At 34.9% G+C, this 15102-nt stretch overlaps 4 protein-coding genes across 7 annotated transcripts; 2 read left to right on the forward strand and 2 right to left on the reverse strand.

Annotated features, from left to right (window-relative positions):
- Window positions 1–34: 34 nt before the first annotated feature.
- LOC102609926 (uncharacterized) lies at window positions 35–2964 on the reverse strand. The gene is made up of 9 exons (XM_052434642.1): window positions 2578–2964; window positions 2366–2456; window positions 2080–2159; window positions 1681–1783; window positions 1416–1572; window positions 1162–1290; window positions 794–884; window positions 499–539; window positions 35–305 (listed from the first exon to the last, which is right to left on the reverse strand). Exons 1-9 carry the CDS (start codon window positions 2690–2692, stop codon window positions 162–164), a joined length of 951 nt encoding a protein of 316 aa, XP_052290602.1. The 5' UTR covers window positions 2693–2964; the 3' UTR covers window positions 35–161.
- Window positions 2965–3610: 646 nt separating this feature from the next.
- On the forward strand, window positions 3611–4730 carry LOC102609622 (photosystem I reaction center subunit XI, chloroplastic). The gene is made up of 2 exons (XM_006469279.3): window positions 3611–3889; window positions 4124–4730. Exons 1-2 carry the CDS (start codon window positions 3725–3727, stop codon window positions 4613–4615), a joined length of 657 nt encoding a protein of 218 aa, XP_006469342.1. The 5' UTR covers window positions 3611–3724; the 3' UTR covers window positions 4616–4730.
- Window positions 4731–5190: 460 nt separating this feature from the next.
- On the forward strand, window positions 5191–8277 carry LOC102609353 (uncharacterized hydrolase YNR064C). The gene is made up of 13 exons (XM_006469278.4): window positions 5191–5619; window positions 5726–5780; window positions 5889–5944; window positions 6018–6115; window positions 6276–6345; window positions 6424–6493; window positions 6635–6691; window positions 6775–6842; window positions 6952–7032; window positions 7195–7272; window positions 7462–7617; window positions 7701–7853; window positions 8038–8277. Exons 1-13 carry the CDS (start codon window positions 5452–5454, stop codon window positions 8122–8124), a joined length of 1197 nt encoding a protein of 398 aa, XP_006469341.1. The 5' UTR covers window positions 5191–5451; the 3' UTR covers window positions 8125–8277.
- Window positions 8278–8422: 145 nt separating this feature from the next.
- On the reverse strand, window positions 8423–11304 carry LOC102608861 (uncharacterized). 4 transcript variants are annotated; one of them, XM_052434640.1, is made up of 14 exons: window positions 10961–11304; window positions 10735–10848; window positions 10561–10608; window positions 10386–10487; window positions 10229–10309; window positions 10032–10150; window positions 9841–9942; window positions 9624–9740; window positions 9442–9510; window positions 9243–9309; window positions 9083–9136; window positions 8902–8991; window positions 8783–8821; window positions 8423–8688 (listed from the first exon to the last, which is right to left on the reverse strand). In XM_052434640.1, exons 1-14 carry the CDS (start codon window positions 10976–10978, stop codon window positions 8584–8586), a joined length of 1125 nt encoding a protein of 374 aa, XP_052290600.1. In that variant the 5' UTR covers window positions 10979–11304; the 3' UTR covers window positions 8423–8583. The 4 variants fall into 4 exon arrangements, with proteins under 4 accessions (XP_052290600.1, XP_006469339.1, XP_006469340.1 ...); XM_006469276.4 differs by having other exon boundaries at window positions 10561–10605; window positions 10961–11303; XM_006469277.4 differs by lacking the exon at window positions 10561–10608 and having other exon boundaries at window positions 10961–11303.
- Window positions 11305–15102: the final 3798 nt, after the last annotated feature.

Raw genomic sequence — 15102 nt, forward strand, 5'->3', positions numbered from 1 at the left:
AAATATTGCTGTCCCTTGGAAAAAAAAATGGAAATACGCTAAGAACCAATCAATGGTGGCTAATCTAAATTATGTATAAAATTGTTAATCTCATAATACAATTGCCTTCACTTTTGGACATGTTTTCGCACAATGCACATGTTCTCTCGTACCCTCATATTCTACTGCTCTGTTTGTTTCTCAGCCGTCCTAGTAAAGCAAACAAGTAATTCTGTATTTCCCTGAGCGCCTTTTAGAGGAGACTCAATCCACCCTTTAGTCTGGAATCCGAAATTTTCTACCCCTTTTATGACCTTTTCAAGAACCTACAGAATGAACGCAGGGTTAATGGATTATTATCTAGTGCTTACAACTTTCAAGTCAATGCCAAATATAAGCATGCTCAAAATTAGAGTAAAACAAGAATTAGAGAAAAACAAGAGAAGCATAAAACTCCTCTGAACAAAGGAACAAAGAAGTGAGATCAATTAGAAAATAATGATGAGAAAAATTTCAGACCTCCTTATGGACTAAAGGATCTCTCACAATCCCACCACCTCCTACCTGCAACAACAACGAAATTTTGAACTCAAACACATGATACTCACCGTCTTAAACCGATGAAAAATGAAGGAATGATTTTATGTGACCACCAAATAACAAGTTGTTGAGGTACTTCCAATTAAAAGAAGAAGCTGGTGAAGTTAGCAGCCACTTCGGAGTGGAAAGGTGGTTCCCTCATTGACATCATTTCAGATTTATTTAGTCATATACAGCAGAGTCCAGCACAAGTGAAAAAATGGAGATAAGTTACCTACCTGTGATCTGCGAGCTTCAAATTGAGGTTTGACCAAGGTAATCAAAGTTGCCTCTTCCTTCATCAAGTTTATCACAGCAGGCATGACCTGCTTATAAAGAAGGATCACAATATGCAGGACACAATGGTCAATAAGCACTAGATTCACAAGAACAATTGCCCTGTCGTGAATAATTATCAAAATCATCATCTTATTCACTTATTTTCCCATCTATGGTGATTATTAGAAGAGCAAAAGAGAAGGTGCAACACCATTAAGCAACGACCATACAAGCAGGGGAATCAAAGGTGTGGAGATGTACGCAAACAATTCAAAGAGCTCATAAACTTAGCATTACAACATTTGTCAGCATTTGAAAGCTTACCGTGAGAATAGAAATGAATGAAAGGTCCAAAGTCACCAAATCAACTCTCTGAGGGAGAGCAGTGAGGTATCTTAAATTTGTCCTTTCTATTACAGAAACACGTCCATCACGACGAATTTTGTCTGCTACCTATTGAAGATGTTAACATCCATAATCAAGCAAAGATCTATAACAAATCAAGAATGCAGAGTATTGGACAATCAGAAGAAACATTGCCTTCTACGAAAGAGAAAAGAAAAAAGAAATCCCTGTACCTGTCCATAACCGACATCAACCCCATAAACAAATGATGCACCATACTGAAGCAGACAGTCAGTAAACCCTCCAGTGGACAAACCTGAATCAAGAGCTACTTTGCCAGCTACATCAACACCCAGTTGTTCAATGGCAGCTTCTAACTTATGTCCTGCTCTGAACAAATGAACAAAAGATAAAAATCAGAATAAGACTCACCAATGTCACCATAAAATCAAAATTTATGTCTGAAATTGCAAGATGAATTGTTCCAGGAATAATCACCTACATACATATTTTGGCACTTGGGCAATTATTTCTACAACAGCCTTATCAGAGACAGCTGTTCCAGCTTTGTTCACCACCTTTCCATCTACAAACACTTTCCCTACACCATAAATGAGTTTGAGAGATGGGATCACCAAATAATCAAACAACTAAAGTCGATTGTCTATTCTAAACTAAATGAGTTCACAATGCGAGTCTCTTAATCTACCTGACACATTTACATAAAAGTTTCAATACATACTGGCAATCAACTAAGATTCGTAGCAATACTAATCATGTGAACCACATACTCATATTAGATAGAAAATTCGCCCATACTCTATCGAAACTAAAATATTATGAAAAGAACCAAGATTCAGGAGGGCCTTGTTTATACAATTCAATAATTTAGCTTACCTTGCAATATCCATGACTGTATGTATGTTCGACTATATTGCTGAAACCTTTCAAGACATATCTCATCCAGCCTCCTCTTCCTTAAAAAATGTCAACAATAGAACATAAAATATCAAATCCACAACGAAAAAACAGAAAATCCATATTTTCTCTATCAAATTAACCCTCTTACCAATGCCTGACTTTCTTAACAGATCAATTTTTAAAAGTTTTGACACTTATATAAAAATGAATTGTTCAATAAATAGACATAGTTCGGGTTATATGCAATAGCAATAAAGCTTACTTTTTAGGCAATTGAATCTTCTCTGACTTGGCATTGCTAGCAACAGCAAAGCTTCTGATGGGATATTGTCTCTGTCCTTTCAGCAATCTCCCTGAACAATAGTTACATTACAAAGTAAAAAAAAAAAAAAAAAAAAAAAAAACTCAAATTTTTACACCATGATCTCTCGTAAAGCCTAACAATTAAAATTAAAAGAATGAAGTGATGGGTACCGAGAAGAACATGAGAATTGGAGTTGGAAAGTAAAAACAGGCCTGAATTGGCAGTACTTGTTGGGTTATTATAACAGCGAAGGTTTATTGGGAGCTTCAGAATTTGCAATGCCATTTCTATAGAGAATTTCTTTGCATCGAAGTGTAAAATTAAGATTTCTAAAAGGTAGTCATCTTATTGCCCCAAAATTAGTCTATTTTGAAATGTCATCAAGAGTAGAATGCTGCTATTGCTTCCAAATGAAATTAGGGTTTTCGCGGGAGCGGACCGCTCTGAAAATTGGATGAAAGAGGAAAATGCGAGTGCGTTGTTTCGTTTGTAAGTGATAAGGCTATTTGCGTCTTTGCACCTCGAGTTGTCGAGTGACTTAAGCACACCGTTTTGATGCTCGTTAGAACTCAGTAAGTTGAACTCCAAAATAAGTGTGGCATAAATTTCATTTTGATTTCGTTTCATGTAGTGAGCTCTCTCTCTCTCTCGATCCTTTTTTTTTTTGGGTAAATAAATGAATACTCTTAGTTAAACTATTATCCTTATAAATATGAACATTTTAACGAATATTCTATTTGATTGTATCATTATTATCTAAGTATCAAATACTTAAGCATTAATCATTATAACTTCCAACAATTCGGAAAAAAAAAAAGAAAGCAAAATAACTTCCAAAGAATTCATTTGTTTCCCTTTGATCCAGTCATGCCCATAACATATTTTAAGAAATTATTAATGACAAATAATTGGTATTAAAGTATTTTTATTCTGTTGATTTTTTTTTTTTTTAATAGCAGAAGGCCTAGAAATATCCAAGATTTTTTCATCATTGATTATAAACATTACAAAAGCATTTTATTTCTAAGAAAAGTAGCAAGTAGCCCGCAAATCTTATGGTTTGTAGAATAATGGAGCTGTGATATGCAACATAAGCCATACTCAAGGCTTTGGATAAGGGATAAGGCTAGATGTGCTTTCCATCCAATGAAAAATCTGCAAGTGTGACACCTCATTCTTCACAACCACAAGTTTTCAAATCAAAGATACTCTTAAGTCCACTCAGCAAATCCATCACCCTTTGAACTTTTGCTTGCATATCTATACAAAGCCGAGCTCTTGGTAGAAACAGAAGTCTTTTAACAAACACAATCTCAAATGGCTTCTGTTTCTTCTCCAATGGCCAGCCAGCTCAAAAGTAGCTTTACTTCACCAGTTTCCAGGAGCCTGCTTACTCCAAGGGGTATCTCTGGATCTCCATTCAGGGTTGTTCCCTCCAAGAGAAGCCCTCGTTTCATTGTCAAAGCTATCCAATCTGAAAAGGTAACACATTGATGAAATATAAATGTTTATTCGGAATTCATAATCATCATCCTTTTCCTTTTTAAGAATGATAGTTATGGTTTTGCTTTTGAAATTGAAATGGACTCATTAGTTATCAAGGTAGAGTGTTGCGGTTGGCAAGACTTCTGTTGTTGTGCTTTCAAGATTAAATTAGAAGTATAGAGCAGTTATAAATATACCCTTTTTAAGTAATTTGATTTGCACTTTGTGCAGCCAACTTACCAAGTTATTCAGCCAATCAATGGTGATCCATTCATTGGAAGCTTGGAGACTCCAATTACATCAAGTCCATTGATTGCATGGTACCTCTCAAATCTACCAGCTTATCGGACGGCAGTCAGCCCACTACTGAGAGGAGTAGAGGTGGGGTTGGCCCATGGATTCCTCCTTGTGGGTCCATTTGTTAAGGCAGGGCCATTGAGAAACACAGAAATAGCAGGACCAGCAGGGTCATTGGCAGCTGGTGGCCTTGTTGTGATCCTCAGCATTTGCTTGACAATCTATGGAATTGCTTCATTCAATGAAGGAGAGCCATCCACTGCTCCAGGCTTAACATTGACCGGAAGGAAGAAGGAGCCTGATCAGTTGCAAACAGCTGATGGGTGGGCTAAGTTCACTGGAGGATTCTTCTTTGGTGGAATTTCTGGTGTCATTTGGGCTTATTTCCTGCTTTATGTCCTTAACCTTCCTTACTTCGTTAAATAGAAATATGTAACGTCTACTTTTTGGTTTTAAGATCCCATGTATCTCAATTTGCTACTCTGTAAATCTACCTGTTTGGGATTTTTATTGCAAATGAAACTTGCTTCAGTTACTGAAACCTATTGATTTTGGCTACGGTTACTTGAGAATATGGATTGAAGGCACTTCATCTGTCGTAGTACAATTGTAAGAGTTAAATTATTTGTATAAAAAGAATAAAGATATTGTTAAATTTTCTTGTAACAATACTTGCTTGAAACTAGAATGGAAAAAACAAAAATGAAATATCTATACTCACTTTTGAAGATCATACATTTAACAATAATCAAAGAAACAAATCATATAAATTTTCCTGATCATGAGGAACACCAGACGTGTTATCTATCAACCTATTTCTTTAAGAAAGTCGGAATTTTTCACTTGTCAATAAATCACGCTAAAGGGTTTCGCCAGCCAGAGAAGATCTTGCCTAGTTTAAATACTTGATGAACTCCTTTAAATACTTAATGAACTCCTTAAAATATGTAGTCGTATTTTGGGTTGAACTTACAAGGGTTAGGAGCATAAGGTGACAATAATATACCCTCTGCGTATAATTTTTAATCTCGCTATGAGCCTAAGCATCGGGAGAGAATAAACATAAAAATTAACTTAAATGTGAGTGCTGTTTAGTGAAGAATGAGAGCCAGAGAAGTCCTATCTCTTACACAACTTTGTTTGGACCAACCTCTCCTTTGAGCAACCCAAATTTAATTTGCAGTTAGAAGCCAACGCCAGCGGTTAACGGTCTCTTTGAATATTTATTCAGTAAAACACAAACCCTCTCCCAGCAATAGCCCATGGCTATAGTTCAAGCTAAAACAATTTCATTTCACTCTCATCATCATCCCCAGCTGCTCCCCAGCTCTCCAACTGCTTCTACTTCTTCATTTGTTCATGGACAGCTCAAGTCACCTGCTTGCAAGAACCGCAGAAAATGCTTAAGAATCAGTTGCACATATGAAGATGTATGCTCATGATTCTCTGATATTTGATCACTTTCGAGCCTTTTCTGATTACATGCATAAACTTTTTTATCCCTTGTAAACTGTTCATATATGTTTTCTTTATCAGGATTACCTTATAGATGCTCCTGTTTCTGAGGGAGATGGCTTTTCCTTTTTTGGAGGTAACCATTCAATATCTTTCATCACTTTTATTTATATAATTTCTTAATGTAAATTTCTTTTTCAAGATTTTTAACACAGAATAATGTTAATGGGGTTATTTCATGCAGGGAAATACTCAGATGGGTCATCCCCAGCTGATGAGTGGTTTAAGCAAGGGAAAATAGTAAGCGTTAAGGAGTATGTTTGATTTCTAAGTATTGAAACTCTTCTTGGGTGTTAAATTCTTTTTGCTTCAGGTGAAAGCAGTTACTGTTTCTGGTTCTGGTGAAACTGCAAAAGACCCAATTTTTGGACTTGACCTAGGTTCTGCTTCTCAGGCTGATGAGATCTTCAGGTAATAATGTAGAAGTGGGTATTTTCCATGGAACATTACTTGGTAATTTGTATGTAGGCTTATAGTGTCGTAAAGTCGGTATGGTGTGAAGAAATTGAGATCTGATATTTGCAGGGTTACCGATTGAAACATGCTCTCTATATATGATTTTGTGCAATAGATGGTTCTGCGTAGAAAGTGGAAATGCTGATAATCATACAGTTTTGCTGATTCATGGATTCCCTTCACAAGTAAGTGTTCCTCTGTCAATCCTTTTAGTCCATTTTCATTGGTGATCCTTTCATATGGATAATTTAATGTATTGACAGGCATATTCCTACCGTAAAGTCCTTCCTGTGCTCTCTAAGAACTATCATGCAATTGCTTTTGATTGGCCTGGTAAGATCATGCTACCAATTACGATGAATTGTAATAGATTCTGAGTTCTTGTTCTTGAGGTTGAGTTTTGGGGATTTACTGAGATTTATATCTTTCAAGATAAGCTAAGAGAGAAAATTTGCCTTCATCTCATTTCTACAGGCTTTGGATTTTCAGAGAAGCCTCAACCCGGATATGGATTTGACTATAATTTGGATGGTAATGCTTTAGTAGCCTTAATGATGACAGATAAGTGTTAAATATACTGTGTCTCTTTAGTAAATTTTCATTATGGTATGCAGAATATGTGGCATCCTTGGAGTCCTTTGTTAATGAAATTGCTAATGACAAGGTCTCACTTGTTGTCCAGGCATGTTCTCCTTCTTTAATAGTAGAATAGAAGTAAGCGGTTAATTTGATCTATTGTGTTTATAGGTGACATGAAACTGAAAGCTTCCAATTTTTTATGTACCCCTCAGGGCTACTTTTCGCCTGTCGTTGTTAAATATGCTAGCAAGCATAAGGACAAGCTTAAGGATCTAATTCTCCTCAATCCTCCTGTATGGATCTCCTGAATCTTGACCATGCATTTCTTTAATTTCTTTCTATCATAGTATTTAGTATTCTGCTTTCTACATGCATGCAGCAAATGATGACAGAATAGTAGAAAATTGTTTGATTGGTGACAACTAATGGATGCTCCCTTTCATTGTTTACTCAAGCTAACAGCGAAACATGCCAACCTTCCATCAACCTTGTCCATATTCAGCAACTTTTTGCTCGGTGAAATTTTTTCTCAGGTAGGCAGACTACATTACAACTTTTACAACACACAGGTTTCTGTATGTATTTCTTTGAGTTTTCAGGCGCTAATGCATATGTGCTTATTTATCTTTGTTAAATTTATATAAAATTTCAGTTTAACTGGTCCTCAAAAGGTTTAGCACAATAGTTAACATACTTAATCACCTTCTTCTATAACCAAATAGGATCCTTTAAGGGCTAGTGATAAAGCTTTGACGAGCTGTGGTCCTTATCAAATGAAAGAGGACGATGCGATGGTTTATAGAAGTCCTTATCTCTCCTCTGGTTCCTCTGGGTTTGCTTTGACTGCCATTAGTAGAGGCATGAAAAAGCAGCTAAAGGTGAAAATAATTTCTAATTCCTTTTATTCTTTTCTGCTCATGTGCTCCAGTTGGTTTATTCTTATGTCTGCTTTAACTATCAGCAATATGTGGAAGAAATGAGGACAATACTCATGGATAATAGTTGGAAAATTCCAACTACAGTATGCTGGGGACAGAGAGACCGGTGGTTGAACTATGATGGAGTTGAAGATTTCTGTAACAATTCAAACCATGAGCTAATTGAACTTCCAATGGTAGAATCAGATATATCTCATGCATTAACATAATACTGTTGCTGTTCAATGTACATGCTCAATTATATTTCCATTCCCCTTTGATGCTTCTTAAAAGTGCAGAGGTGGTATCATGCTCAAGTGTTTTTGCATTAACTATTTGTACTTGGCAATAAAACTGCAGTTAATTGTTTGCATTTTGCAGGCAGGGCATCACGTACAGGAGGATTCTGGTGAAGAACTCGGAAAAGTTATTTCTGAAATTTTTCGCAAAAGGAGATTAATTGGATGAAACTTAAATGTTTCCAAGTAATTGACTCTCCAAAAATTGGTTTTGTATCTTGTTTTGGCATCATTTCTCCTGCACTAAGCTACAATTATGACCAATTTTCATGTTGGCAGCACAATGATAACATTTATGAAGTACATATCAAGTTCATTTTCATTTTTCATCTTGTTTTTAAGCTTGTGAATTGTCATTGTCATTCCTGAGATGAGAGAGTGACAGAATTGTTACATCACAGTTCTGCCTTTGTGTTGTGTTTACTACTATATTTGAATGAATGTACTATTACAAGGTTTTATATATGATTGAACAGATATAGTTTTAAAAAGTAAAAAAAACAAAAATTTATTTATACTTAAAAAAGTATTGGATTTTAACAATATTATGCATCCTCAATGATGCAGAAAGTATTGCACAAGTATGCTGCTTTCTCTTCATTTTATCATGCTTCTAGTATCTCTTCGGCTATTTTGATTGTTCTAATAAATCAACCCAACAGTCATCATCCTTAACAGAACTTCTCCATCTGTTCTTAAAGATCTCTAATTCAACATAGGACCGGTTTCTCACCTGCATAAAATAGTTGCAAAAATTAACATATCAGTGCGTTTTAAAGCTCTTCCCAAGACTGCTAAGAAATAGACAGCCCCCAAAAAATACTGACCTCTTCTCTAGCTGCCGACTGATGCAACGATGATGATGTCTGTAGATAAATGGCCATCAGTAATACATATAAATATAAGTAGCATAATTTGAACATATATGATCATCAGAGTTTCTAACCTTCTTTGCAACCAGACCTCCGAGCGTAGGAAGACCATAATGAACAATGTACTCGGCATCCACAATGCCTATGCTCTTTGTTGGATCACCCTGTCAAGAGTCAAAGAATATGATACACTTCAGATATGTGTTCAAGGGACTAAGCTGAACAGATGATAAGATTGTAGTTTTGGAAAGTTACCTGTCCACAATAACCCAGCTGAAAGTCCACTCCCCATGCATGAACCAAGTCATTCTGACAACGAATTTGAGAAAGTAAAGAAGGAAAATTCAGAGACATACTTTGCCGATCTGAGTAGTAATAATTTCCTGTCAAAATGTCCTAATAAAAGATTATATACCTGAATCATATGCCATGCACAACGCCAGGACGCTATTGAGAAAACAGGTGCCATCATTTCTACAAACCTGTAAAAAGTGTAAGACTCCATGTTACTGCCCTATGATTATATAATTTGAATGTGTTGCGTAAATGCCTGAGAATTTTCGGCTTAAGACCAATGGTGACTTGCGATCATTTGAACTTGTAAATACATTTACCCTGCGCAAGGAGGCTTGGTGCTATTTACATCACATTTCCTTCCACCACTAATCAACTTGTGAATCTTCCTGGTTAACAATGCAACACCAACCTTAGAGGTTAGTCCAGAAAACTATCAAACGGAAAAATTAATTTCAATTGAAACGACACTATCTTTAAAAACAAGCTTGCTGAGAATAACCTGTGCACTCTTGTTCTGTTGTTACGCACTGTAAGATGATGATGTAGCTCAGATAGATCAGGATCAAGTGCTGGCTGGGATATCTCAAGCCCTTCTTCTTTAACAATTGAAATGTATCTGCATAAATGTTTAGATTGCCGAAAATTAAACTGTGAATGCCTTGCCAAAGAAGTTATTTTCCCGAAAGTATAACCAGGCTCTGGATTCAAACTTATACCTTTTACCATTGAAATTATCAACGCCAAGGTCTTCATCCCATAGGAAAACGTAGGCATAGTCCGAGATAATATCAGGATGCAAGAAACGCTTAGCGAACCACCTAATCATGGGATATAATACAGAACATCAAGTTACTGAGAATATGCTTAAGCCCTGTTTTGAATGAGTTTTTTTAGAACTTCTAATTACCATTTAGTTTGGTTAATAGCAGAGACATGGATGGCATGGGCACTCCATTCCAAATCCCTCCAAGCATCCACAACGCCATCATAATGAAAAAGCATCACCACAAAATCACTTGGTGGAAACTGAGACATTGAGACACTGAATTCAACAAAAAGCTAGAATATATACAATTGGAGCAAAAAATATTCAGCATATTTCACCTTCTTGACAATTTTGTTCACACTTTCCTTCTGCTTTATTCCAGCTGCAATGGCTAATAAGCTCATTGATGTCTTCGAGTTCTAAACAAAGCAAATAGAACAAGTTAATGTCATTATTGGGAAAGTAATGCTACATAAAATCTATATAGCTACTGACCTTTTTGTTCCCTTTGCCTGATAATGATCGCATTTCATAGTCAGATGTCCTAGCGACGATACCACTAGGTAGTGTCTCGCTGCCACGTGGTCTCCACTGAGTCTGAATATATAGGGTGACAAATCATTGCATTTGCATAAAGTATGAACAGAAAATGGAAGCAAATCATCAATACCTCACACATCCTAGACCTCCTAAGCACTCTCCATAGCGAATTCCTCTGCTAAAAATTATATATATGTATATAAAAGACCATTGTTACTACTTTCTTGCCAGAAAATAAATCATTCAAAGTCTGTGCTAACAAAATGTGTCACTCATGCTACGAGGTTTATGCAATTGTGGCTACCTCTTTAGAGCCTGTGACTACAAAGGCACAACCGATGAAGAAAACCGCAGAGAGCAAAAGAACGGTAGGGACGAAATGTCGAAGAATTGATATCGGCCTCTTCTGCTGTTCCATCTTTGAACAAATGTGAAATGAATACGAAATATAAACTTGCTTAGAAAGTCAGATCTGTCCTTTAAGCATATTTACATTGAAAACAAGCGCTCACAAACGCATATATAACTACCTTACGCAAAACTTTCATTTCAAGTTGACCTTTGCGAATTCCAAGAGGCTGGTACAGAGTCACCCACCCTTTGCTTCAATTATTAAAAGATCAAGCAAGCAGCTAGCAGGACTTCATAAAACTGCTAATTAAAATTACTAATACAATGAACACAGATATTTTCTATTAGAGAACTACTTAGTTTAATAAAATAAAAGATGAATTAAACTATAAAACATACACAATTTAATGCAGTGTATGTTATCCTATACAATGTATTGAAATTTATTTTTTCATTTTTTAAACTTATATCTTACTTTGTTAAGAGTAGGAGATTCATATTTTACACACACACACACATAGATCGAGTTTAAAGAAGTAGACATGTTCCATGCACTTGTGTTCCGGGTTTTTCTACACCAGTGCGATAAAAATGTGCTTGTAAAGTTACTTGGGGTTGAAGAAGTTATGTTAAGTTAATGCATGTTCATGTGTTTTCATGGTTTTGAAAACATCTGTCATTTTTTCATAACATTCAACAAACATGCATGTGGCCTTCGCGTGACTCTCACTCAATCAAGGCCCACAAGATTTTCAAGAAGTCCGATCCATCAAGGTCCACAAGACATGCCCATCTATGTTTGAGCGTTTCATTTTTCTCTTCTTGGAATCTTGTGCTAATATTTCATGAAGATCAAGTACATGTACCTGTGAATCACCAGGCAAGAAACTTGGTTTCTTCTATTGAAGCCCTTCAAATTCTTGCCTCTGCTCTCAAGGTACTACTTGCTTTCTTGTGTTATTCATTCGAATTGTATGCCACATCATTTTTGGTACCTATATTTCTGGATAAAAAAATTAAATTGATTAAGTTGTAGTAGCTTTGTTTTCGTTTATATATACCAATCCTGGTATAGATTCTTTGTAAGTTGATATTATGAAGATATAAACTTTCTAAAATGATGCCAACAGAATAATCTTACGAGCAAGCAAGTCGATCTCCTAATATAGTTGCAAATATAAACAAATTATCAAGTACTGAAATTATAGCCCCATCGTCAAGCATTAATGAAGAGCCCTGGCTATAACTTGCTTCCATGAAGTGTGAATACTTTGCCCTTATATATCAATCACACCTTCCACCGCTAATCAACTTTGTGAATTGCCCTGTTAACAATGGAATGCCAACCTCAGTGCTTTATTCATAAAAATATCAAACAGATAACAACTGAAATGCATCTGCTTAAGAATTTAAAGTAATAGCTTTGAATGCTTACTGGAGAAGTAAATTTTCAGAAAATCTAAACAGGTCTAAGTACTCAGAATGGACTAGTATAAATGAAAATACTTAAGATCTAGATTGTTTGTGTATTTAAGGGCCTTTAGTTACCTTTTAATTAGTTTAATTAATATCACATACATGAATGGCATGAGCATTCCATTCTAAATCACTACTATATAATCCACAATGCCATTGAAAAGCATTGCCATAAAATCACTTGGTGGAAACTAAGGACAAGTATCAAATTAAAAATAATGAAAATGTATATAACATATATTGGGTAAACTTCAATTTATTCCTCCATATACGAGAGCAATTTTCAATTTATTTATCAAAAGTGTACAAACTTAAATTACTCTACCTTTTTATTTTAAGTACGGAGTAAATTGAAGTTTACCATATACATTTAACCAAGATAACTAGTGAAAATCCAGCATTTTTCACCTTCTTGATAATTTTGTTTACATTTTCCCTTTTGCATTATTCCAGCTGCAGTGACCAATAAGCTCATTGATGTGCTTTTGAGATCTGAATAAATTAAGCATTATAAAAAATTAATTCATTACTGAGAAAGTAATGTTACTGAAAAAAGGAAACAAAATCAACAAAACTCACACATTCCAGACCTTGTGAGCACTAAGCAGTCCCTATAGCAAAATCCTCTGTTCCCAGAATGATCAAAGACCATTTACTATCTTGCTAGTGGTGGAAGGAGGTGTGATTTAAACCCATCCATTACCAATAATATTAATTATTTTAAAAGCCGCAACATTATCAAACTGCCCTTAATATGTCAGGAGAGAGAGTCTAAAATGTGCCTAAAAAATTAGTTTAGACTACTTTTGAATATCAGGTGTCCAACAATAATATTTTTGTAATCGGTAAGCTCGCATTTAGCTTCTCTACATATTACCTTATTCATAACTATATTCTTTTACTTCTCTGACAGCTATATCTCAATGCTAATTGCTAGCGTGAACATACTAAGTTAAGGTAAAAGCAAAGATTTTGATGCCAAATTATCAGAAATAAGACTCAATTCACCCCTTTCGAACAGATTCCTATTCTTGTGAAAAAAAAGAAAATGACTAAAATAAGAAAACTAACGTAAAATAAAAACACTTTTTAAAATTGTCCAACATCATTACAATGTTTATCATGGATATTTCCTCCAATATTATTTATTCATTATTTCCATTAGTTTATAGGATTATAATTCTCTCATGATCTAATCTCATTATAAGTAAAAATACATGTGAGTGATTGGTAGTTAATAAATAAATAAAAAAAAGAAATTAAATTTTATCCATATACTATCAGTTAAAGACACATGACACAAGATTTTTAAAAACTCATGAAAACTTAGATTAAGAGAGGATCTTTATCCTAGTTTATGTATTTATTTTCTCAAATTTAAATGTAGGCCGCAAGATACAGCTTCCCAACAAGTTTTCTAAGAAATAAGATTGACTTAGTTATTCACATAAGTTAATTTAAAAGGCCATGGTTGACTTGGTTTAATTTCCACAGTCTAAAAGAAGGCCATGTTGCACTCTAGTCTATGTGTCAATCTATATTCATGAAATTTACTTGATCACTCGAGCTGGCAAGAAGGCGAAGCCAATAGTCAAGAGCCGATAGGTGATGATATTATATTCAATTTTTTTTTCTCTCTCACTCGATATGTAGTCTAGATCTTAACACTCGAAAACTATAGAATAATTTTTGTTCTTTCTTCTGATGTTAGATCCAAGACTCCAAGTTGAACATTCAAATCTCTGCCGGCTGTGTTGCTTCTCGGAATCAGAAACACGTGTTGAAGTTGCTGATAATGGGTTCAAATACTATTGGGCCAATGGAGCAGCAGCTTAAGAAGCAAGCCCTTTTTCTCGTTTATTTTCTTGCTTATCCTTTTTCAGTCCATCGCGTGCAGAGCTTGAAAAGTTCACGAATAAAACAAGTTCAAGTGCAGATGAAGTACATGTTGGAGACATCCTTGATATGCGATCACGGTCAGGGAATATCAGCATTAGCTGCATTTCCATGTCATTTCTGATGTTTATGCTCTAAATACTCGACACAAAACAAGGCTAGTTCTCCACTCGAGGGATTCTAAGGGAGATCCGTCTCGTGCTTTATCTACAGATAACATTATTTTACTGTATATATATGCATACTGCTCTTTACTGTGAATTAATATATAATTGTGTTAACCATGTCAAACAATTTATAAGTTGTAAAAATTTGTTTACAATGTGGTTTCAACCCGTCTCGAATTGAAATCTTTCCTTTAAAAAAATATACCATGTTTTAGATTTGCCCATCCGGGCTACATTGTGATAAATGGTGAACTATTAGACAATATGTCGTCAAAACTCAGCATGTTGAACATACTGAATAACATATGCTACATACGTTAAGTGCTTATTTGGTATGACTTATTTAAGAGTTATAAGTGCTTATTTAATCGTAGAAGCACTTTTTAAAATTTTTTATGGTGTTTGGTTATTTTTTTAGTAGAGTTTTTTTAGCTTAAATAAGCTAATTTACCTCTACTAGTAAAAGCCCAAAATTTGAGCTTTTGGGAGTAGAAGTTAGATAACTTTTCTAAAAATATATAATATAAAAAATATCACACAGTTTAATAGTTAAAAAATATTTTTTTTATTAACAACCAAACACCCAATGACTTTTTGTCCAAAAGCTCTATTGGTATAAGCTCTACTGTTATAAGCTCAACTATTATAAGCTTTATTTAATAAGTTGTACCAAACGGAGCCTAAGTCTATTGTTCATAAGTGCTCTTCTTGTAAATATTGAAATTCTTAGACCTGAACAGTGAACACGACTCATTTTTATAAATTTCAAAAATAATAAATGA

The sequence above is a fragment of the Citrus sinensis genome, chromosome 2, assembly GCF_022201045.2.
Source record: "Citrus sinensis cultivar Valencia sweet orange chromosome 2, DVS_A1.0, whole genome shotgun sequence".
Lineage (NCBI taxonomy): Eukaryota > Viridiplantae > Streptophyta > Magnoliopsida > Sapindales > Rutaceae > Citrus > Citrus sinensis.

What these genes read in the sequence shown, in the direction of transcription:
- LOC102609926 (XM_052434642.1), bottom strand. Translation starts at nt 2,692, where the DNA reads ATGGCATTGCAAATTCTGAAGCTCCCAATAAACCTTCGCTGTTATAAT. An exon ending in CAATTCTCATGTTCTTCTCG is followed by an intron (nt 2,457 to 2,577) that starts GTACCCATCACT and finishes ACTATTGTTCAG; the next exon opens with GGAGATTGCTGAAAGGACAG. An exon ending in AGCTCGCAGATCACAGGTAG is followed by an intron (nt 540 to 793) that starts GTAACTTATCTC and finishes TGTTGCAGGTAG; the next exon opens with GAGGTGGTGGGATTGTGAGA.
- LOC102609622 (XM_006469279.3), top strand. Translation starts at nt 3,725, where the DNA reads ATGGCTTCTGTTTCTTCTCCAATGGCCAGCCAGCTCAAAAGTAGCTTT. An exon ending in AAGCTATCCAATCTGAAAAG is followed by an intron (nt 3,890 to 4,123) that starts GTAACACATTGA and finishes CACTTTGTGCAG; the next exon opens with CCAACTTACCAAGTTATTCA.
- LOC102609353 (XM_006469278.4), top strand. Translation starts at nt 5,452, where the DNA reads ATGGCTATAGTTCAAGCTAAAACAATTTCATTTCACTCTCATCATCAT. An exon ending in CAGGCTGATGAGATCTTCAG is followed by an intron (nt 6,116 to 6,275) that starts GTAATAATGTAG and finishes TTTGTGCAATAG; the next exon opens with ATGGTTCTGCGTAGAAAGTG. An exon ending in AGCTAATTGAACTTCCAATG is followed by an intron (nt 7,854 to 8,037) that starts GTAGAATCAGAT and finishes TGCATTTTGCAG; the next exon opens with GCAGGGCATCACGTACAGGA.
- LOC102608861 (XM_052434640.1), bottom strand. An exon ending in AACAGAACAAGAGTGCACAG is followed by an intron (nt 9,511 to 9,623) that starts GTTATTCTCAGC and finishes ATTGTTAACCAG; the next exon opens with GAAGATTCACAAGTTGATTA. An exon ending in AGCTGGGTTATTGTGGACAG is followed by an intron (nt 8,992 to 9,082) that starts GTAACTTTCCAA and finishes GACTCTTGACAG; the next exon opens with GGTGATCCAACAAAGAGCAT.